Raw genomic sequence first — 25,049 nt, forward strand, 5'->3', positions numbered from 1 at the left:
GAAATAAAAACTCGAGATGCTAGCATAATATTGCCCCTGTTTAACTCTCTAGTAAGGCCACATCTGGAATATGGAATTCAGTTCTGGGCACCACATTACAAAAAAGATATTGCAGTTCTAGAGCAGGTGCAGAGACGAGCAACAAAATTGATACGTGGGATGGAAGGTCTCACTTACCAAGAAAGGTTAGATAAACTGGGTTTATTTAGTCTAGAGAAAAGACGCCTTAGAGGAGATCTAATTAACATGTATAAATACATCAGAGGGCAATATAATAGCTTGGCGGATGAGCTTTTTGTCCCTAGGCCTTCTCAAAGGACTAGAGGACATGATCTGCGCATGGAGGAAAAACGTTTTAGCCATTTAGGAAAGGGTTCTTTACAGTAAGAGTGATTAAGATGTGGAATGCATTGCCACAGGAAGTCGTTATGGCAAACTCTATACCTGCATTTAAAGGGGGCTTAGATGCTTTCCTTGCGTTGAATGACATCCATGGCTACAATTACTAGGTAATGCCAATGATGTTGATCCAGGGATTTTATCTGATTGCCATCTGGAGTCGGGAAGGAATTTTTACCTTGTAAGGGTTTTTTCGCCTTCCTCTGGATCAACAGGGATATGTGAGGGAGCAGGCTGGTGTTGTACTTTGTACTGGTTGAACTCGATGGACGTATGTCTTTTTTCAACCAAAGTAACTATGTAACTATGTAACTATGTAACTATGTAACTATGTGGAGAAATGGGCTACTGGTATAGTTTCTTAATTCAGTTGTCCTTTAAACATAACCCTGTATTCTTGACAACATTGACAGTGGCAATCCACCAAGGCCCCAGCACTCAGGAGGGAGGTTTATGCACAAACTACCCTAGCTTACAAGTGAATATTCAGATTATACTAGTTACAAAGTGAAAATATAGATGGTGCCAATTGTATCTTATTAAACCACTTAACGACCGCCTAACGCCGATAGGCGTCGGCAGGTCGAAGCGGTGTTACCATGGAAACGGGCGCTCGTTCCATGTCAGTTCACGGAGGGTGTCTCCGTGAACAGCCTGCGAGCCTCCGATCGTGGCTCGCAGGCTAAATGTAAACACGCAGGGAAGAAATCCCTGCTGTTTACATCATACAGCGCTGTAAAGGAGATCAGCAATCCCCCGACCTCTGATCGCCGGCATCTGATAAGCTGAAGCCTATCCTAGGCGGCGTAGGTCGGATATCCGTCTTGCGCAGCCCACTGCGTCAGGCGGAGGGAGGGAAGGGCAGAGGGCGGAAATCGCTGCGGAGGCGGGCTTTATTTTTCCCAGCCCCAAAAAGTATATCTGGCCCAGCACTGAAGTTCCGCTGTCCTCACTCTAGGATTACCGATCCTGGCTTTTGCGCCTCATTGCGATTGCCAGGAACTTTCTGTACTTACGAAGTTCAAGTCTGAACTGCACAATCACAGAATGCTACCGGCCACTGGAGCGCCTTTGTAAGAGCCGCACCCGTGCACCACGATCCAACCTGGTGTCCATACGGACGGGACAGCGGCAGCTTGGAGGACAGCGGAACTTTAGCACTGGACCAGGTAGACTTCCAGCTTAATTAGCAGTGGCAGCTTCCAAATGAAACTTCAGATTTTCTTTACATAGTGCAGTGTGCATCCACGATACCCGACAAAGCATGCCTTGAGACATTAAAATAAAAGCGGAGCAGTGCCTGCAAGCTTTAGACCCTTTCTGCAAAAATTTTTTTAAGACAATAGGTTGCCCTTTCAGGGTCTTTTAGGCTGGGCGCACACCTGCCTGGAAACGTGTGCATTTTTTCACAGAAGCTAGTGTAAATGAGAGAAATTGCACGCAGTGCTTCACTGCTAGTTTTGTTTTCTCTGCATGGGAAAATGCATTCAAGTGAGAACCAGCCTATTAACATTGGTTCTCAGTTTTCCACTGCAGAAAACTCACTCAGGCTGCTTTCACATTAAGACGTTACAGGCGCACGTTAGTGCAGCCTGTAACGCAGCCACACTGCACAGTAATGAAAAATCAATGGGCGGTTCACAGTGCCCACGTTGTGTTACATTGTAACGCAGCACATCCGTTGAGTGCTGCATGCTGTGCGTTATGCGCGGCTAAGCCGCGTTAGACTGTACGCACATGCTCAGTAGTGCTGGGGAGCAGTGGAGAGCGGCCATGCACATGGCTAATATTCACTGCACGATGTGACGTGCAGTGTTTCCTTCCCTGGGCGGCCGCTCTGTGCGGCGACTGGCCAGGCGGGACCACGTGATGCCGCATGCGTCCAAGAGTACGCATCACGGACGCCAGAGTGAGCTGAGCAACGCGGCTCACTCTGACGTCCACATCAGAAAGCACCAGGCGTTGCGTTAGGGGCACGTTATGTGCCCTATAACGTCCCCTAAACGCAAAGTCCTGGTGTGTAAGTAGCCTAAAACATACATGTGTGCTCCCACAGCCCAAGTGTTTTCTGCAGAAAACTGAACTTCTGTGCAAAATGAGTTTAAATTCAAAGGGAAATTCAACTTCGGTTTTGAGCTTGGCTTTATAGATTGCAAAAGTGATTGGCAACCAATTTTCAGCTTTACAGTACAATATTGTTATAGTAAACTGATATAGTAAAGCTCTGGCTATAGTAAACTCAGTCCTCAGGTCCTGACAATGGGCCTGTATGAATACACAATGTATGACTTATACAGATCTAAAACTTCTAATCTAGTAAACTACTTGACCGGGTACCTTGTAGTTTACTAAAGGGACTCTACTGTTTTACTACATTTTTAGATGCATGTCCTCTACAGCAGGGCTTTTCAACCTTGTCCTCAAATACCACCAACAGTTCATGTTTTGCAGGAAACCACAAACATTCACAGGTAAGGTAATTAGTGTCACAGCAGAGTTGAGCCTCTGGCTTTCCACCAAACATGCACTGTTGGTGGTACTTGAGGACAGGGTTGAAAAGCCCTGCTCTACAGCCTAGGTTCTAAACGTGTGGTACGCGTACCCCAGGGTGTACTTCTGATGGTTCCTTGAGGTAAACATTTTATTGGTATGTACCCCTTTTAAAACACTTTACTAGTCAAGTACCCTCTATGGCCTAGTGCACACCAGAGCGGTTCAGCTGCGGTTTGCGATCCACTTGCGGGTGCGGATCCGCTAGGGTAATGTATTTCAATGGGCTGGTGCACACCAGAGCGGGAGGCGTTTTGCAGAAACGCATACTCCCGGGCTGCTGGAGATTTTGGATTGCGGATGCGTTTCTGCCTCAATGTTAAGTATAGGAAAAACGCAAACCGCTCTGAAAAATGGCACTTGAGCGGTTTGCCAGGCGTTTTTTGTTACAGTAGCTGTCAGTAACAGCTTTACTGTAACAATACATGAAATCTACTACACCAAAAACGCTTCACAAAACCACAAAATGCTAGCTGAAACGCTACAGAAAAAAAAAAAAAAAAAAAAAAAAAAAAAAAAAAAGGGTTTCAAAATCTGCTAGCATTTTGCGGATCTGCTAGCGGTTTTTGGTTAAAAAAAAAAAATCACAATATTAAAAATGTACCCGCCCCAACTCCCACAACCCCCCCAGAGACCTGGATACTCAGCTACCTGACCTAGTCTAGCTAAGAAAAATGATGTGCCACTAGACCGCTTGGAAAATACCCCAGCTGTACAGCTCCTAATTGAAAAATAGATTGTCATAGGTACACTTGATGTAAACATTTATCACAACTACCCCTTGACAAATCTATATTTAATCGTAGTATGTGATAATTGGTTCTAAATCTCAATTTGTCAAAGGGTAGTTGTGATAAATGTTTACAATATTAGAGGGTACTTGACTAGTAAAGGGTTTTAAAAGGAGTACATACCAGTAAAATATTGAGAAACACTGCTCTACAGCAGTGTTTCTTAACATTTTATTGGTATGTACCCCTTTTAAATCCCAGTATTCACCAAGTACCCCCCTAGCATAGTAAACCTTATTACAAGCACCCCTTGATAAATATATATTTAATCGTAGTACATGATAATTGGTTCTAAACAATTTCCAAGGATTTACTATTGCTTTGAATTAGATAAAATACTAATTTGGTGTTTAAGGGCGCTTTCACACTAAGACGTTGCGTTTGATGCGACGTTAAGGTCGCATAATGTGCCCCTAACGCATGTTAGCGTTGAAGTTGGACGTTATATTGAACTGCATTATGAGTCTCTTGATGCGTACTTGATGCATACTGAATGAAAACGGCGCATGCGTCATTTTTAAAAATGAAAACATTACTGAGCATGTGCAAACAGTCCAACGTAGCTAATAACGCAGACAACGCACAGCATGCAGCATTTTCTACATATTGCTACGTTACACACAACGCAACGTTAGCACTGTGAATGGAACACATACTTTGTGCTGCTGTGCGTTAGCCTGCGTTACTTTGTATATCGTGCGGCTGTAACATCGCACTGTGAAAACAGCTTAAAAGAAACACTTAAGTCTCCCAAAATTCAGCTTTTTACTGCAAAAACCTCTAACATTATTGCCCTAACTAAAACGCTGTATCCCTGCGGCTGAACTGTAACTAAATCCCCCAAACTCCCCTCGCAAAATCCACAACTTTCTTGGTCGTGGATTTTGCTGCCCCGGGAGGCAGAGCTTTCAGCTGCAGCTCTGTCTCCATGCGTGTCAATCCGCACGTATCTCCGCCTCTACCTCTCAGTGAAGGAAGACAGAGGGGCGGGCGGAGATGCGTGCTGATAGACGCGTGTAGAAGCAGAGCTGCAGTCTCACGGAAGCGCTCCACGCAGTGTGCCCCATGGAGTTTGGGGAGGATTTAGTTAGAGTCCAGCCGCAGGGATGCTGCGTTTTAGTTAGGGCAATAAGGTTAGAGGTTTTTGCAATAAAAAGCTGAATTTTAGGAGACTTCAGAGTCTCTTTAAATAAGATTTATCATTTTCAAAAACAGTACATTTGTTATTCTTTGCTATATCAAGCCCGAGTACCCCCTGGAACCTTCAGCAGTACCCCCTGGGGTACGCGTCCCACACGTTGAGATCCTAGGCTCTACAGAGTACTGAGGCTATAAAGCCTCACACAAAACAGTGTTCTCAGCTAAGGCAGCCATTTGGGTCCCCATCTGCAGAGATCAGCCAGCCCCTGCAAGTGTCTGCTCCCTCAAAGTCCTGCTGGTCCCCTCCATTGTGCCGATACCAGCCCTGTTAACCCCCTTGGCATTGATTATTTACAGGTTTTAGGGTTTAAAAGCACCCTTTTAGACCCTAAAACCTGGGAAAAATCATGCTGCCAGGGAGATCTGCAGCAGTTCCAGCAATCACTCACCTCCCTGGCTTCAGCACTGCAGTTTTCACTCCACCCTCCGGGTGGCACTGCAAGTGAGATTGCCGGCTGTTATGACGACAGTAGTCGATCTCACCAGGGGGAAGCAGAGCCTCGGAAGAAGAATGGCGGCCGACATCGTGATCCCCAAGGAGGTATGTTGAAACGCCTGCTGCGCGCATTGCTCTGCATACAGCCTCCGGCGGCTACAGATCTGAGCTGCGGATATGTCGCTGGCCGCAGCTTCGGAGTCCCGGGATCCCCTCAGTTTAGATGCCGGCCTTGCCAGGTCAGCATCTACTGCACTGCTGTCACTCTCACGAGGTCTGGAGCGTGCTGTGCAGGCGCATTAGTTCTGCGCCTGCACAGAACAATGCAGACCACATGAGTAAGGGGGTTGTTTCAAAGTAGGTTTTCTACCTATTAAACAAAATTTCTGCATGGCATAAGCTCTCACTTCCTGTAGAAGGAAGGGCTATACAGCGTGAGGCTACTGAGTGAGTGACACATGCTTTCTGAAGCAGTGGGTTGAAGAAGCATGCATACTACTGCAGGGAGGAATGCAGTGTGCTGCCCTCTGAACTCTAAACAAAGCTCCAGTAATCAAGCTATCAGATAATCCTGAACAGTAGCATGTCTTATGTTGGGAATACACGGCTCGTTTATGCGCCGGAATAGAGCCGCTGGCTCGATACTGGCGCGTCCCCGCTCGCGCCTGGATCGATTCCAGCTCGCCCCCGTGGACGCTTCTCATCTTCCACTCGTTTTCTCCCATTGTTTCGCCGGCGGGTATCGAGCGCGGAATCGATCCAGGCGCTGATTGGACACGTCGGATTTTATCAATTGAGCAATCAGCGGCTCGATTGATAATAAAAAACGCCCTGCGTATGCCCAGCATCATGCTGGGAATACACCATACAATGTTATGCTGGGCATACACTGGTCGATCCTGCCGGATCGACCCCCGCCGGCGCTCCTCAGCCGCTCGATTCCCCGCTGGCGGGGAATCTATCCAGCAGATCATCGGACCTGACAGATTATCAATCGAGCCTTCAGCTGCTCGATTGATAAGGGGAGTTTACTGCCATGTATGCCCAGCATTAGATTTACCTGCCAGATAAAGTTTAACATGTTGGAAATTTATCCATCTTACCATCTATCTGCCGAGCAATTAGGCATTGTTCTACTCAGCAGGAGATAAACAGAAGACAAGGCACCAGAGATAATGACCAGCATCTACAGAAAATCTAATTATGCATTCTAACAGAAAATCTAATGCTGGGCATGCACGTTACGTTTCTACCATGTAATCGAGCCGCTGATGGCTCGTTTGATTTCCGACGTGTCCGATACCCCACCGGATTGATTCCACGCTCGATACCGGCGGGCAGGACAAAAGAATAAACAAGCGGAAGATATGAGCTTGCCCACTATGGTGCCCATCTATATTCCACGCCTCACTCACTGCAGGCGTATAGCACGTGGTGCGTGACATCAAGGATGAGCAACGGATGAATTCCGAATAGTTTTTATTTGCAATTCATCCAGGTGATTACCACACATGAGCTGGGTGCGCAGGAGGGTTGAAGGGGCATTACAGCGAAAAACTGCACACATTTTACAAACATACAAAAGTACATTTTTTTCCAGAGTAAAATGAGCCATAAATTACTTTTCTCCTGTGTTGCTGTCACTTACAGTAGGCAGTAGAAATCTGGCAGAAGTGACAGGTTTTGGACTAGTACATCTCTTCATAGGGGATTCTCAGCAAGGCTTTTATTCTTAATAAAGATATTCCATAAAAAGGATTTAAACAATGATGCTGGCCAGCTTCCCTGCTCTCTACAAAGTTTTTGGGCAGTTGGACAGAGCAATTGCCATTCACTAAGGCCTTTTGAAAATAAATATATCCCTGAGAATCCCCTATGAAGAGATGGACTAGTCCAAAACCTGTCACTTCTGTCAGATTTCTACTACCTACTGTAAGTGACAGCAACACAGGAGAAAAGTAATTTATGGCTCATTTTACTCTGGAAAAAATGTACTTCTTAATTGTATGTTTGCACATATTTTAAATGTTACAGTTTTTCGATGTAGTGCCCCTTCAAACGTACCCAGGAGCCTTCGCTTTAATCTGTCCCACACTGCGTTCCAATTCACGGCCACGTGACTACCACACTTCCTCCTTCAACCCGAAAGGAGGAAGTGCGGTTGTCACGTGACCGTGAATTGGATGCAGTGTGGGACGGATTAAAGCAGAAGGCCCCCCCGCCTCTCCCGTCAAGTTTGCCAATTACCTGGATGAATTCTGCATAAAACCTAGTTGGAACTCATGCGTTACTCATCCCTGGACATCATACCCATGCATCTATGACACGGAAATGCAGAAGATGGGAGGGGCACAGCAGCAGGCATGTAAAATATTTTATCCAGTTCTGGACCACAGGCTTACACCCCCTAGTGACCAGGCTATTTTTTTTACAATTTAGTGCTCTGTAGCTTTAAAAGCTCGCTGCAGAGCCATACAACTAAGCAGCCAAATAAATCTTTCCTTTTCTGTCAGATTTGGTCAGAGAGACTTGTCTTAGTTGAATCTGCCAATACATCCCCAATCTCTACATGCAACCTGAAACAAATCAGATTCATATAACTGCGTTAAAATAAAATTTCCCTACACAATATAAAGCTATCATGTTTGTAGGATTAAAAACAAAAAAGCCATACTTCCCACCAGTTATTTAATATAGTTTTGAACATTCATACATTGTACCAGAAGTAATATTTACCATAACCACTTAAACCAGCTTGATTTCCATATCCAGCCCCATAGCTGCCACTCAAAGCCTGGGAGCCAGGGCTACCATAATTTGATTGTGTACCTGTTTTTAAAACAACATATATTTGCTTAGGTTTCAGGATAAGAAAGTAGAACAGTTCACATTAATGTGCACATATCACAAACTCACATATCACAAACTAAAAATGTACAAGTCTAAACATCCTTATTTCATCAATTCACACCATTAAAAGGACATCCGAGGTTAAAATAAACTGATGAGAAAAACAATTGCATATATCCTTTAAAAATGACCTTAGTTATCCCTCAATTTTATCTTTAAATCTATTTTTTAAGTCTTCACTGTTTCATTGTCTCTTCTCAATGACCTGAGCAGCTAAACGGCTAAAGCTGAACTGCTAAAGTATGCCAGAGCTATTATCTATGAAATATTGACGCTTTTTAGCTCTCTTCTGCTTTCAGGAGCCATTTACTGACTTGAAAGTGTTTTATGCCTGTAATTAGTGAGGGTTATGCTATAGTTTGACCCAGTCCAGACCCAGAAAGAAACTGTCCCTTGCATAACTGATATTTAACACTTTCAGGCATAGGGGAAAAAAAAAAAAAAAAAAAAAAAAAAAGGGAACAGCCTTGTTATTTGTGTACTTGGCACATGCCTATCTCGTGTCACCTCGGTTGTCCTTTAAAAAGGGACTCCGAGCAGTGCAGAAACTATGGAAAGATGCATATCATTTTAAAGCTCTTTCTCCTCTTTTCAAGGATATATAAACCGCTGCCCTACGCCTTTTAGTTTTTGCCATTTTCACGATTGAAATGGCCGCGATTTCAATCGCGAAAATAGAGAAAACTAAAAAGGCGTAGGGCGACGATTTAGGTGTCGCCAGAAAGAGGAGAAAGCTTTAAAATAATATGCATCTTTCCATAGTTACATTGTATTACACAGGGCGACTTTTTCCTGAAGTCAGCAGCTCCATTCAGCAGAATGAAGGTGCTGACTTTAGGAAAAAGTCACCCTGTGTAATACAATGTAACTATGGAAAGATGGATATTTTAAAGCGCTCTTTCTCCTCTTTCTGGCGACACCTAAATCGTCGCCCTACGCCTTTTAGTTTTCTCTATTTTCGCGATTGAAATAGCTGGCCGCGGCCATTTCAATCGCGAAAATAGCGAAAACTAAAAGGCGTAGGGCGGTGGTTTATATATCATTGGAAAGAGGAGAAAGCTTTAAAATTATATGCATCTTTCCATACTTTCTGCACTGCTCGGAGTCCCTTTAAGGAATCCAACTAATGATCATATTTGCAACCGCATCTATAAAGAAAAAAAAAAAGCCACGCCGATCGATCAAGTCTCAAACAATGAAATCATTCAAGATAGTTTGGGCCCACCAGTTTGTTTTTATACACGACAATCAGAATAATCAGATAGAAAATATGATGGGTAACTAAAATTGGTACCAATGATTAGCACCTTAAAGAAGTTATCAGAGAGAAAGCCCCAGGTGAGTAACGCTTTTTTTTGGCCGATTTCTCCAATAAAAGGAAGGCTTCAAGGAAGACAGACGATTGGTGCTGCACATTTGATAATTACCCTGGGCTTCCTCCAGCCCCATAAGCACGTCAAGTCCCTCGCTGTCCTCCCGCAGTCTGCATTCAGCCTGGGGCGGTAAATGGTTCAGTTGCATCAGTCAGGGTCTTCTGCGCATGCGCAGACCTGAGTGGCAGACTCCGGGAGGACAGCAAGGGAGCTCCAGGTAGGTATCAAATCCGCAGCATCAATAGTCTCTGGTACACTTTAGAACTTTCTCTCGGAGGGACACAGAATGACAGTGTGGGAACAGGATCACTATTTAAACTCCTTTTTTATCATCACTTAAGATTTCCTTTAAAGGACAACTAACTAGAGGGATATGGAGGTTGCCATATTTATTTCATTTTAAACAATACCAGTTGCCTGGCTATCCTGCTGATTCTCTGTTTCTAATACATTTAGTAACAGACCCTGAACAAGAACACAACACATCAGATGTTTCTGACATTGTCAGGCCTGACAAGATTAGCTGTATGCTTGTTTCTAGTGTTAGACACTACTGTAGCCAAATAGCTTAGTAGGGCTAGCAGGCAACTGGTATTATTTAAAAGTAAATAAATATGGCAGCCTCCATATACCGCTCTCACTTAAGTTGTCCTTTAAAGTGTACTTGAGGGAAAAATGAGAGCTTTTCCAATGAAAGGCTGCATTAAAGCCTCTTTCACAGTGGGACGTTAAAGTTGCCCGTAACACACAGCAATATTAAGTCTGTGCTTCATTCACATTGCACACGGTGCGTTGTGTGTAACGTGTAGCAATATTTAGAAAGTGCTGCATGCTGTGCGTTTAGCAATAAATTTGTTGTGTTGTGTGTTGCACATGCTCAGTATTTTTTTTTTTTTTTTTTTAAATGTAACGCATGCTCCGTTTTCGTTCCAGTATGCAACGAAAATGGCGCACCAAGAGACAACGCAGTGCAAAATGACGTCGAATTTCATAACCTACAAGCGCTGTGTTTAAGTTGTGTTTAAGTTAAAGTTTGTGAGACTTTAACGTTGCATCAAACGTAACGCCCCACTGTGAAAAAGGCCTAAAGCCCGGAATGACAGTCATACTATCCCAGGAGACGCTCCACCCCCTTCCTTGGCAGTACGGCAGAGGTTGGAGTGATCAACTGCCTTGAGAGAACAAGTCAGGACAGGTGAGTATTTAAAGGACTTACGAGGCGAAATTAGGAAAGTTAATCACCTGCCTCATCTTTTAAGGCACGGAGGACGCCGCCCGCGCCCTCCGTGCCGATCCGCCGGAGGGTCATCAGGTAAGTATCTCAAGTTTGATCCAGAGCTTAGGCTCAGGATCATTTTAAGAGTGCCTCTTCTCTTTAGCAAGACAGTTTCCGAACTAATGGGAAAAAACAAAAACCCCAGAGCTATATATGCACAGCTTAGCGCATCAATCAAAGGATGTCACTTCAACTTGAATGGGTGCTAGAGTCCGCTCCACAGATAATTTGAAATTCAAATAACTTACTAATCAGAGTGTAAAAAAAAAAAAAAAAAAAAAAAAAAAAAAAGCAGACCTGACAGACAGCAGTAGCTAGAGGTTAGTCCACAGTGCAAGTGCATATAACAAAGTCACATGCTTCCAAGAAGACCAATAGAGAATATGAAGCAGCAGCAAAAAACTGAAGTTAAAGGGTCAACCAGTTAGGACTGCTTATCCTCAGTAGACCCGATGGGGGAAACTTCATTTCTGGAGAAAGTCTGTGCATACATGTATAAAACTGACATGCATACTTGTGCCACTTTTTAAAGAGAAAGAACCAAACATGCTCTGAAGTCTACTGCTGACCAATCACAAAGGAAGTGAAAGTTTAGACTAGTCTACTGATGGTTTGGTGTAATGTTTTAACCTCCCTGGCGGTTAATTTTTTTTGCCAAATTGGCAAAAAAACTTTTTTTTAAATTTTTTTTTTTTGTTTCATGTAAAGCTACCAGAGTGGTAGCTACATGAAACACCACTAGAGGGCGCATGTGTCCCTCTAGTGCGATCGTCGCCGGCATCTATAGCAAACAGGGGAACGCGTATACAACGCGTTCCCCTGTTTGGCTTCTCCTGTCGCCATGGCGACGATCGGGATGACGTCATGGACGTCAGCCGACGTCCTGACGTCAGACACCTCCGATCCAGCCCATAGCGCTGCCCGGAACTCATTGGTCCGGGCAGCGCAGGGCTCTGGCGGGGGGGCCCCTCTTTCGCCGCTGCGTGCGGCCGATCGCCGCAGAGCGGCGGCGATCAAGCTGTGCGCGCGGCTAGCAAAGTGCTGGCTGCGCGCACAGCAATTTACAGAATAAAAATCGCCCCACCAGGGGCTGAGATCTCCCCCTGCGCGGCATAGCCCTTACCGCCAGGGAGGTTAAACCTGTTTTTAGACCTAGTCTAAAACATTCGGTAATTAGGTCAGTAAAGCGGGGAAATCAAAAGATGCAATTAACAAAGGCAAACAAGGAGTAACCACACCCACTTTTTCTGACAGATTAGACCAGTTGATTTCTGTTGATAAATTCTGTGAGGTAATTTAAACGTGAGGATGGAACCTTTTGAATTAATTATGCAGGAGTTTAGTTGTATCCAGAGGAGAGCTCAGAGGAGAAGCAAGTCAGCTATTCATTTGTGAATTGCATCTTTTGTTCATTTCCCCTGCTTTACCGACGTAATTACAGAATGTTTTATACCAGGTCTAAAACATTGTGAATTAGTGAATTCCCTCTTGATGCAACTGATTTACACCAAACCATCAGTAGACTAAAAACCATCAGTAGGCTAGTCTAAACTGCTTAGTGAATTCAGGCCATTATGTTTATGGTGTCTAAGCACTTCTGATATTGTGCATTACCCATTGTACCTTTTGCTGAATGTGCACAGCAATGTGTATAGTGAGGACGCCGCCTTAGAATATGTCTTGCTTTATTGCTGCCATGTCCAACAACTTTTCTTCCCGCATTCATTAAAAAAAATGTTTTATAGGTGCCAATCTCACTTTGCACCTTATCTAATATTCACCGACAATTCAGAAGCTATTTAACCTCCCTGGCGGTAAGCCTGTGCTGAGCACGGGCTATGCCGCGCAGGAGGATTTCTCAGGCCCTGCTGGGCCAATTTGCATGATTTTTTTTTTGCAACACGCAGCTAGCACTTTGCTAGCTGCGTGTGCATTCTGATCGCCGCCACTCGCTGCACAAGCCCCCCCCAGACCCCGTGCGCTGCCTGGCCAATCAGTGCCAGGCAGTGCTGAGGGGTAGATCGGGACTCCCAATGACGTCGGTGACGTTATGCCGCCCATCGCCATGGCGACGGGGGAAGCCCTCCAGGAAATCCCGTTCTTTGAACGGGATTTCCTGATCGAAGAGGGAGGGTGGATGCCGCTGCACAGCTACACGATTTAAAAACAAAAACAAAAAAAACGCTGCTCTGCTGCCCCCTGGCGGTTTTAAATATAGACCGCCAGGGGGGTTAAGCAAAATGATCAGAATTCCCTCACTGTTGAAATTATCCAACCAACTGGCCAAATACTCCTTTGGGAGTCCGCGTGAAGGCTTTGCAGTGTGGATGGAATTTCAACAGGGCACATCGGTGAACCAAAGGCACGAAAAAGGACAGGGAATGCAAAGGTATCCATAGATAAGCTAGTATCTTTGTTTTTCCCACAGACGCTTTAGATTTGTTTTAAGAATAAACCGTAATGAGTTTGATACATACCAAGACCACCCATCATTTGGCCTCCATAAGCACCACCAGATCCTCCAGCCGTTGAATTAAGGAACAGCTCAACATATCTGTGCTCTGGAGAGATAAATGCACAATATTCTCATTGTATCAGACATAAAATGCAGTAGCTGAATAAAACACCATTTCATGTATTATACACAAAATATAGTGGTCCTATACAATACGAGCATCGATAAGGCCACTTTTTTTAAGCCATCACTGCTATACCTGTGAGGTTTACCCTCCACTTCGTGAGATCACAAAGAGAAACTTAAAACCTTTCTCCTAAATGGAGACTTTCCTTTAAAGAGAATCTGTATTGTTAAAATCGCACAAAATTAAACATACCAGTGTGTTAGGGGACATCTCCTATTACCCTCTGTCACAATTTCGCCGCTCCCCGCCGCATTAAAAGTAGTCAAAAACAGTTTTAAAAAGTTTGTTTATAAACAAACAAAATGGCCACCAAAACAGGAAGTAGATTGATGTACAATATGTCCACACATAGAAAATACATCCATACACAAGCAGGCTGTATACAGCTTTCCTTTTGAATCTCAAAAGATCATTTGTGTGTTTACCTTCTGTCCCCTTCTCTCATGCACTGAACATTACAGGCTTCCTGCAGACAGCTCTGCCTGTGTTTGTAATTCCTCAGTATGTGTCAGCCAGCTACTTTCACAGCCTAACAGAGGAGGATTTTTATCCAGCTCTCTTCTATCACTGGTAAGATAGCAGAGAAGCTGCTGGCTTATGTAACTAAAACACACACTGGAGTGTGCATAGAGGAACAGACCAGCACGGAAGAGTTGGCAGCCTTCCAGACACAGGCCGACAAGTCTGACAGGGGAAAGATACATTGATTTATTACATAGACCTTGATAGTACAAAGTACTGCAGTGAGCCAGAACAGATTAGAATAGGTTTAGGAACTTGTAGCATGGTAGAAAAAACGTAATTTTTGTTACAGAGTCACTTTAAAGGGAACCTTAACTGAACGGGGGGTATAGAGTTTTACTTACCTGGGGCTATTACCAGCCCCCTGCAGCAGTCCTGTGCCCTCGGCGCCGCTCTGGAATCCTCTGGTCCCCCGCTGTCACTTAGTTTCGTTTTTGACGACTCACCAGTCGCCGGCCGCCATGCGTATTATTGGACGCATTCACCAATGCAATTAGCGCTATTGCGGACCGCAACGCGTACAAAAATACGCGTTGCCGCATATCTACGCGTGCGGAATGCGGCAACGCGTATTTTTGTACGCGTTGCGGTCCGCAATAGCGCTAATTGCATTGGTGAATGCGTCCAATAATACGCATGGCGGCCGGCGACTGGTGAGTCGTCAAAAAAGAAACTAAGTGACAGCGGGGGACCAGAGGATTCCAGAGCGGCGCCGAGGGCACAGGACTGCTGCAGGGGGCTGGTAATAGCCCCAGGTAAGTAAAACTCTATACCCCCCGTTCAGTTAAGGTTCCCTTTAAGCTGCATAAAGAATCTGATTAGGATTCGAATCTCAGCTCTTCCTGTTAAGTAAGCCTGCACAGAGTCCGTGAGGAAACCTTGGGCAAGACTCCCCAACACTAACAGTAGCATATAGAGTGCACCCTAGTGGCCGAACCTCTGCTGCTTTGAGTACGCTAGGAGAAAAGCGTGATATAAAAAGGTTCTGGTGGCTGGATAGTGTAATGTTAAAGGCTCTGCCTCTGACACAGGAGACCAGGGTTCAAATCTCGGCTCTGCTTGTTCAGTAAGCCTGCACCTATTCAGTAGGAGACCTTAGGCAAGTCTCCCCAACACTGCTACTGCCTGTAGAGCGCGTCCTAGTGGCTGAAGCTCTGGCGCTTCGAGTCCGCCAGGAGAAAAGCGCAATACAAGTGTTTGTCTTTGAACTATAATGGGCTCTATTCACAAAAATTCTCATAATTGACTTTAAGTGATAAAAAAAACCTCTCAGCACATTTACAAGTAAAATCACCACTCAAAGTAGGTTATTCCTGATTAACGTCATTTCAATATTACTTTTCTTACCTTAAAGGAGTTATCAGGCAATTTTAATCAAAATAAGTGCTACTTACTTGGGGCTTCCTCCAGCCCCAAAATCCCAGCATGTCCCTCGCCGCAGCTCCACCGTTCGTACTGCGCAAGCGGCGCTGTTAATCACCGCCACGTGGACCGGAGCGTACTGCGCAGGCGTAGAACTGATTAGGAGTATGTATTTATTCATTGTATGTACACCTGAGGAAGGGGATATGCCCCAAAAGATGTGTATTACTGGGATTTGATAAACCGCAAGTTTGAAAGCCAATTGAGTGCCTCCTTTGTATTTACTATAGGGGACAGGCTGATCAGACACTTCTACAGCCACACTGCAATCCTCCGGTTTAGTCTGTGGGCGATGCCGATGGGTTGGACTAGGACTTCAGAAAAGGAGACCGAGCTGGAGGATTGCACAGTGGCTGCAGATAGAGAGCACTTGTTGCGATCCCTGCACTTGTTGCGATCATTGGTGGCAGAATGGGTGCTGGAGCCTGGGTCTGTTACACACTGGGATCTGTAAAAGGAAGGAGAGAAGGACTGAAGCAGCAGCGTGTAATGGGAGCTGGAGCACTGAGTAATCTGGCCACATTTTGATGGAGGCAAGTTTGTCTCCTCCAGCTTCCTCGGATTAATTTTGTCCACATTCCCAGCAATACAGTGGTAAAACAAAACAAAAAAACGCTTTAAAAAGTATACTTTTTAAAATACGTCAGTAAAATGTAGAGAGGGCATTCTTATTTTAGTAAAGAATCTAGTTTGCTATGCCAATAAATCTACCTAATTTCTCTAAACCCATCATTTAATATGAATGAAACAAATACTAACGCATATTAGCTTTGTCTTTAGACATGGCTGCTACAGCATCCTCATGCGTTGCAAATTCAACATCAGCTTCTCCAGTGACTCTACCATCAGCTCCGATTTCAATGTGAACTCTCACTGGATTTAATGGAGAAAAGAACTGAGAGAAATAAAAGGAAAATTTAAGTTAGGCATACCTTTCAGAGAGGATACCACCAGGTCAGTGGTAACAGTAGAGTAATTGTTAAATACAGCAAATCTTTACATTGGGTGACACTGCTTGACTAAACCTTTACATAATTACTCACTGAAAAACCAGTGCTTCAAAATATTTGACAAAAGCGCGTTTTAAAGTGAACCTTAAGTCAGGAAAAAAAATAAATAATGAGTTTTACTCACCTGGGGCTTCTACCAGCCCCCTGCAGCAGTCCTGTGCCCTCGCAGCCACTCACTAATCCTCTGATCCCCCGCTGCCAGCTATTTTCGTTTTTGCCGTAGCTTTTTCCGCATTCCAGACTGCAATTAGCCCTATTGCGGGCCGCAACGCGTACAAAAATACGCGTTGCCGCATATCTATGCGCTCGTAATGCGGCAATGCGTATTTTTGTACGCGGTGCGGCCCGCAATAGGGCTAATTGCAGTCGGGAATGCTGAAAGAGCTACGCGTGGCCAGTCCTGGTGGGCCTGTCGGCAAAAACGAAACTAGCTGGCAGCGGGGGACCAGAGGATTAGTGAGTGGCTGCGAGGGCACAGGACTGCTGCAGGGAGCTGGTAGAAGCCCCAGGTGAGTAAAACTCATTTGTTTCCTGGCTTAAGTGTCCTTTTAAAGATTATAGTCCAAGTTTACTCCAACCTCCTAGAATTAGAGCATCAGTGCGAATACAAACAGTAAACAAGGTACAAACATCTTCTGAACCAGTGGTTCTACAGACTTGCTTTCTCTGTGGATGCCCATCACTCCTGCACAGATCTGTTCACCACAAACTACAGCTACAACTTTGTTTAAATAATTGAGTCTTAAGGAATTTTCTTAAAATATGAAAGTAAAAAGAACCAAGGAGGAGACCCAACTGTAGGCTGAAGACCCTCAATCAGCACAAGTGCCAAGACTCCACTATCCAATAGTAAGGACTTAATGTCGTAGCTACATCCATAAAAATGTGTTTATACAAGTTTAAGTGGATTGAACATATATTAACCACTTCATGCAAAATGGACTTCTTTAGTGCACTAATTGGTGCAACTAGGATGTTTAACATCCATTCTGCTGAAATACACATGAAGCCGCCGTAATGATTCGTAGAGGCGCACTGCTCTTGCGCAGACTGTCCATGACTGGAGGAAGTTATAAGACCCAGTACCAGCAATAGAGAAGGCTGAGGACGATGGTCTTGGAGCGATCTGTGCACGTGAGGCTGGAGGAAGCCCCAGGTAAGTATAAAACTATTTTAAAACATCTCTGGTACACTTTAAAGTTTAACTGTCAAGCATAAAGTCAAAAATCTATTTTTATCTGGTAAACAAGTAATAAGGATGCTAACCAGGCAAACAAAGTTAAAAATCACTTTTCATGTTGATAAATTATTCCCCAGTTTACCTTTCTCTTATTTGGAACATTGCTGCACAAACAAAGTTGCAGGGCATGCTGTGTTGTCTTTTTTGCTTCTTTACTTTCCTCTCAGATTTAACTAATGCAGCCTGATTGGCTGAAGCCTCTTTACCCTGGTTTCCCCTCTAACACCCCTGTTCCTCTCTGATTGACCAATATTTCTCACGCTGAGACAATGCACTTTCTATAGCAGACTGGGCGGAGGGCTGCAGACTACTGGGAGGAGGGCTGCAGACTACTGGGAGGAGGGCGGACAATACATACACAATCAGGCAGAGGAGTGTAAGGGAGGAAATGACATCAGGATTGGCTTCAAGATAGACAGTTAAAATGGAACTATAGAAAAAAAACACAAATCAAGATAGTATGGCTGACAGCTCCTCTTTAAACAGACACCTGAAGCAAAAAAAAAAAGTTTATACATAACTAGGTAAAGGGATTGTTTTGCTATCAAGGAGCCTTCCTGGTCCTAGCTCCGCCCCATAGTTCCCAGTGGAAGCTGCCAGTCTACAAATAGTCCTAGCTCTTGGGAAATGGTTTGTGTAACCTTCTGAAGTACGCACTTCCAAGTATTTCTGAAATTCTGCAGGCTGCACGAGCAATGCTAAAGAACCAGTTAATCTAGCAGGTCAAATAGCTTTCACTAGGGACAGCAGGATGACTGAGAAGGTTCTGTGGCATCCAGAGTCCCCTCTCCCTCGAAATACTTTTTTTATACAAAACATCACACACCTTTATGGGTGGCTCCAGCTGTATTTAAAAAAGGGACCCCATGACGAGGAAAAACAAACTAAACCCAGGAAGAGCACTGATCACCCCTCACCGTATCTGCAATTGCATATTGTGGTATGCGCCTGATCAGATCATCTGTGCAAAATCTGACTAGCAGTAAGGCGACATGGACCTCAAGATTTGGGGATACTACACTATTCTGTACATAGATCATGTAACAGACCGCACTAACTCCAATTACAGCCAGTGCACTTTGCAGGGATAAGTTGAGTATTTGCTTTTTCCACTGAAGATCCCTTTAAGTTAGGCATTTTGCAGGCTTTGGGTCAACATTCTTCCATACTGTGAAATGTAGATCATCAATGACATGCTAATAGTTTCAGGATGATGTAAAGTTTTTTCAAACTATGCAGCCTGGAATCATATGCAGTAGCTGATTTGATTAAATTTCAGTCCAATTCCAAGTAACAACATTTTCATAGAACAAAAGTGTGCATTATTTATAATTTGCCTTTTGTCAACTTATCCTCTATATAATACAGCTAAGATGCATGTCAAAATTCCTCCAGTTGCTTCTGAAAGACTAGCACATAAATGCCTATGCCAAGGCGTACCCATTACTAGTTTTGTATATGCAGAGGTGTTTGCGCTCTCTATGGTAACCTGAGGGCATGTAACAGTCGAACACTGATTCAGTCCCAGCTTGTATGTCAATCTGGATGTCCACCTGTAGTAATGTTCTTCAGGAAAGAGAATAAGACAGAAATAAAATCGTAATAGTGTAGTATCCTTTTCACTGCTTGCCCCTCCACCTTAGCTAGAGTGACACGTATTAGCATGCAAACACCATCACATACAATGCAGTGCGCTCACCAGATTTAAATGCTGCTCAATCACAAACCGCATACATCGCATCGGCACGTAGAATCCACTTCGGTTCATCTTATTTCGCCTTATTAATATGCTTCAGTCCCTCACTAATTTAGAGTTTAAGAAAATGATAAATCTTATTTAAACACCACCAAATTAGTATTTTAGCTAAGTAAAAGGAATAGTAAATGCTTGGAAATTGTTTAAAACCAATCATGTACTACGATTAAATATATATTTGTCAAGGGGTACTTGTGATAATGTTTACTATGCTAGGGGGTACTTGGTGAGTACAGGGTTTTAAAAGGGGTACATACCAATAAAATGTTGAGAAACAGTTTTAGTGTACCCCAGATGAACACTTGGTGATAGTGGGCCCTGGTTAGCCCGAGTGTTGAACACTGAGGGAGAGGCTGATCACAGCGTTCACGGTTGCATTGGTGCAGGGATGCTAAATGTTGAAGGATACTGCACTATACCTTTTATTGTCTTATCTGAGGGATTGAAGCCTAGTAATAAGGAGAAAGAAGATGAACCGAAGTAGATTCTAAGTGCCTATGCGATTTATGCGGTTTGTGATTGAGCAGCATTTAAATCTGGTGAGCGCACTGCATTGTATGTGATGGTGTTCGCATGCTAATACGTGCCACTCTAGCTAAGGTGGAGGTGCAAGCATTGAAAAGGATACTACACTATTACGATTTTATTTCTGTCTTATTCTCTTTCCTGAAGAACATTACTACAGGTGGACATCCAGATTGACATACAAGCTGGGACTGACTCAGTGTTCGACTGTTACATGCCCTCAGGTTACCGTAGAGAGTGCAAACACCTCTGTATATACAACATTTTTATTTTTTGGTGTTGCAAACCGGTATCAGATATTTTATTGGACTATTAGGGAAGGAGCGCAACATCCTTTGGATTTATTGTACCCATTACTAGCCACCAGGATATTTTGGCAGAGTACATTTGAAATGGCGCCGGTAGACTTGGGCGCAGGATACAGCGGTATATAGCTGATCCTGCTTTTGCACAAGTCCGGGCCGATTTAATTACTATTCCCCCTCCAGGCCGACATGGATAGTGGGGGAATGAAATAATTCGGCTTCCAGCGATTGCTGGAGGCCGAATTATTATGTTTTTAAAGCTGATCCGAGATGAAAAACTAAATAGAACAAGAGACTTGTCTATATATCTTATCTAAAGTTTAGATAGTTTACACAGCAAATCTATCTTCAAACAGCTTCAACAGTATATTAATATTTTTTCCTGTGATACAATGGGAGCAGCCATGTTTTCTGCTTGTCACTATTACACAATTACACACACAGGCAAGCTTATCTGTATCTAGGCATGCTAATCTGCATATTCTGTGAAAACTCCACTCTTATCTCCTCCATTACACAGGCAACTGATCTGTATCTGCACTGCAGCTCTCAGATTGTGAAAACTCTGCCTCTGAAATCTATAGCTAGTAACACCTTTTTCACCTGCCCAGACTGAAATCCCACAATCCTTTGCAAGCGCCAAGGCACTCTGGAGAAGCTGTGGGTGTGGTTTGTTTAGTTTATAGGAAATTAGGGTATTAAAACAAAGTATTTGGCTTGAGGAATGCCCTATAAACTATATGTAAGGAACACATTTATGCAAGGAGTAAAAGTTCATCTCGGATCCACTTTAAGCAACCTCGGCTCCGTCGTTACTCACTGAGCGCTTCAATAGGAATGATTCCTATTGAAGTCAATGGAGGCACCGGCTGCGCCCAAATCTAGCAGCGCTGAAAAGCACTGCTCCGTTTTGGCACGGGGAAAGCAGATAACCTGCTTTCCCTGCACAAGACCTGGCAGCGTTAATTACTAACGTCCAGCTATTGCTGGTGGCCAAATTAGTGTTATTGCAGTGATTTGTGCTCAACCAGGAAGATGAGCTGCACACAACACCAGGGAGCTCAGCAACGGGGGGCTTGTCAGAATTGAGGGAAGCCTTATTAGGATCCTGAGGCTTCCCTCTAGTCTACATGGTAAGTGCAGATTTTGAACCAGAGCTTCGGCTCGAGTTTGCTTTAAAACTAAAATGTACCCAAGAAATACAATAGGATTTATACTTACCTGGGGCTTCTTTCAGTCCACGGGCCCCCCTCAGTGTTCTGTCTGTTCTGCAGAAGCTTCAGTAAAGTCCCTCACTGAGCCAGTTGGGGACTACTGCGCATGCAGTGCCCTGGCTGCGTGCCTCCTTGGTCACATTCTGCAGTTACAAACCTTAACTAACTACACAGATGCAAAATGCTGCCAGCCATGGGAGTAGTGACTAAGGAGGCAACTACCAGGGAAAAAAGCAGAAGAGTTGACAGGACTGGATATACACCAAGGAAGCCCATGGACTACAGAGAGCTAGGAGGACCCAGGTAAGAATGCCAGCTCCTACACATTAGGTAGGATTATTAACAGAAAGAAGTGCAACTCTTCATTTAGCGTTACTACTTTAAACTGTTAATATCAATGGATATTAAGCCACTGAAAGCTTGCATATATTTGTTTTAGCATATCCCAGGTTGAAATAAACATAACATGCAGACAAGAGAATTATCACTAAATATAATGTATTCTTGTGATAATGTACAGAGAATATACAAAAATTACATATAAAAATGATATGATTAAGATGCCTATTGCTAAGATATCTGCTAACATATTATGTCCACCAAAAAATATTGCATGAGATACATTACCAGTTCCTAGAAAACCGTTTAAGCAAGAGCAGCAGCAGCCTAAAAATCTCTCTCTCGTTACCTATTTTTATAATGTTAGAACAAAGAAAGAAATCTAACTCCTCCTGCCGATTAACATACGTGTATGTCATAGCATATTACATCAGAAATAATTTCTGGAATGCAATCTGCTTTCACTTTCTCACCTATGAGTCATACTATGAGACCTCTGCCAAGTATTAGCTAATGTGCTTGCTAAAATATTTCAGCTATTGGTTAGGTCATTCTCAGCGTGGGAATAAATGAGAATAATTTCACAACATTACACTTTAAGCAAGATACAAACTGGTTATACAAGAACTGATTATTAATCATTTCAACAGTAATTTTGAGTCTATGACCTAAAAGAAAATCAAAAGATAAAAATTAATGAAATAGGGAAAGAATGCAATGTTATATATTTGACAAGTATACATCCTTTTGTTTTATTTGTCTCAGGTTTACTTTAGGTTTCCCTAAAAGTACACAAAGCACAATTTAATAGTAAAAAACGGAAATCAAAAGGCTCTGGTAAAAAAAAAGTGAAGGTGCAGTGGGGTAGGGGGATATAAGCAAATACTTACTTGCCTCCCGTTCCCATTACTCACCGTTCTACAATCAGTGCGGTTATGCTGGACGAATCCAAACAGACATACTGCACCACGCATGCGCAGTATGTCAGTGCTCCTGTCCTGTGACATCACATACTGTACATATGCGGTGCAGAATGTCCATGTTTGGAGTCGCCCAGAACAGCAGAACTGATTGTAGGAGAACAGCTAGTGACTGAGGGGAATGGGGTGGCACAGCAAGCATTTGCCTATACCCCGCTACCCACTGCAACATTACATTTTACCAGAGCCTTTCGGCTCGGGTATCCTTTACGCCAGATATGGAACGTATAAAAAAAAAAGGTAGCATTATGTACATTTTTAAAGTTTTCCTCAACTTCACAGAATTTGTATAGGTTTACTTCTCAAACAGTTTCAGGGTCAAATGCAACCACAGCAACCTACTTACAGTATAAATGTCCGTCTCGGTTGCCCTGTAAGGAAGTCCTCTCATGTGTACACAGTGCCCTGTTGTGCTCTGAAAGCTAGATCCATCACTGTACCTATCAGACACTAATAGAAAAAAAAAATGGACACAAGGACAAAGGTTATTTAGCAATAATGGAAGTGTATTCATAAACAAACTGTATGCACCTATACATACTTCTTCCAAATCTTTGCTCTGCCCCAAAACTATATTCATTGTATCCATTGTACTCCTCATATCCTCCATAACCTGCATAGAAGAGGTAATTCAGTATTAGAATTAATATAAGTGATAAATGAAACTATTTGTAACATTTGAAAGATAGCAGAAAACCCGGGATTGGGGGTGGGTAGGGAGGATTGGTGTGTCCACATCTCTTCAAAAGCAAGACAAGTTCTGCCTTCAAAATCAAGAGGATATTTAAGAACGGTTAATCTCACCATGTCTGGATGACATTGCTCAAGTCATACAGTCACACTGCATAGCCCTACATATACAAATTAATCTATCAAATATCTTTAGAAATTTGTACAAGTTTTTGATGTTTGGTTAGCCACATTGCCAAGGACTGGATACACATGCATGTATTACACATGGGCTCTTACCGCCTCCATACGCTCCACGTCTCATACGGTCAAAACCTCTCCCCAATGTATTGTAACCTCTTCCAACACCTGGTCTGTCATACGGACCTGGTCGCTGCATGCCAAAAAGCTTCCTTGGTGGATCATAGTTTGTACGAACCTCTGCTCTACTACTTTTAAAAATTTCAATGTACCTAAAAAAGGAGGTGGGGGAGGGAAAGGGAGGGAGGAGCATAATCAGAATACATTTGCAAAAAAATAATGGGATTAAACAATTCACATACATTAACTATATTAGAAACTGTACTAAACCAATACTCTATTTCCAATGAGGTTTAAAGTACTCAGTGGTCTTTAAAATGCCATGATCCAAGATGACAATTAAGCAGATTTTTCACAAGGCTTTTATTAAACACATATTGGCTTAGAATTAATATGGGTGCAAATAAACCCATTAAATATGTTTTTTCTTTTACCAGAAACAGTTAAGCAAATTTAAAAAGCAGAAAGGGAGAAAAAGGAAAAAAAAAATATTCACATTTTCTTATGGCAATATTAACAAAGTTACATCCATTCATTTACTTTAAGCCAAGCTGAATCCACTGACAGATAATTTAGTTAACATAAGCTTAATGTACGTTCTTAAACTATACCATAAGAAAAGTGACATCCAACCATCCATCCCCACCTGTGCCCTATTCTCTCCTTGTGTTTCTTTAGAGCCTTTTCAGCTATTTCCTGTGAAGCAAACTGCACGAAGGCCTCCCCCGTACTCCTCCCCTGGAAGTCCACCGGCAATGTTATCCCATTTGGCACGATTTCCAACCCTTCAACCCAAGGACAAATAACCCCAGTGAGGGGTAAACATTAAAAATTTCATAAACCCAGACATACATTTTATATATACCAATACATTCAGGGCAGTACAACAGTAACTATAAAACAATAAAAAAAAAGGTAGCATTTAGTTTTCTGGACACCTATAAGGTTTTTTTTTCCTTAAAGCACGGTACAACAAAACAAATACAATTGTTACTGTAGCACATTTATCAAGGTTTACCTCAAATGGAAAGAAAAATATGCTTATTCACTTTAATTGGCAATGTATTTATATTAAATATGTTAAAATATGTTCAAAGTGTTGCATTGAGGTGCGGTGTAATGGCTGCTTTTAAACTCACCACCTTTACAAAGTTCACATCGTGACGAGC

The 25,049-nt window shown here is 43.2% G+C and overlaps 1 protein-coding gene across 2 annotated transcripts in view; it reads right to left on the bottom strand.

Moving 5' to 3' along the window:
• LOC137564074 (heterogeneous nuclear ribonucleoprotein H-like) overlaps positions 1–24,608 on the bottom strand; it is a 29,445-nt gene extending 4,837 nt beyond the window's left edge. Inside the window, exons 1-7 of one of the 2 annotated variants that reach the window (XM_068277411.1) lie at positions 24,527–24,608; positions 23,860–24,032; positions 23,432–23,503; positions 23,237–23,340; positions 16,281–16,416; positions 13,413–13,496; positions 8,113–8,205 (exon numbers count right to left, since the gene is read on the bottom strand). In XM_068277411.1, coding sequence (XP_068133512.1) covers positions 8,113–8,205; positions 13,413–13,496; positions 16,281–16,416; positions 23,237–23,340; positions 23,432–23,503; positions 23,860–23,959 — 589 coding nt within the window. In that variant the 5' untranslated portion in view covers positions 23,960–24,032; positions 24,527–24,608. The remainder of the gene's footprint in view (positions 1–8,112; positions 8,206–13,412; positions 13,497–16,280; positions 16,417–23,236; positions 23,341–23,431; positions 23,504–23,859; positions 24,033–24,526) is intronic. The other variant, XM_068277412.1, reaches the window with a different exon arrangement.
• Positions 24,609–25,049: the final 441 nt, after the last annotated feature.

This window comes from Hyperolius riggenbachi, chromosome 3, assembly GCF_040937935.1.
Source record: "Hyperolius riggenbachi isolate aHypRig1 chromosome 3, aHypRig1.pri, whole genome shotgun sequence".
Classification (NCBI taxonomy): Eukaryota; Metazoa; Chordata; class Amphibia; order Anura; family Hyperoliidae; genus Hyperolius; species Hyperolius riggenbachi.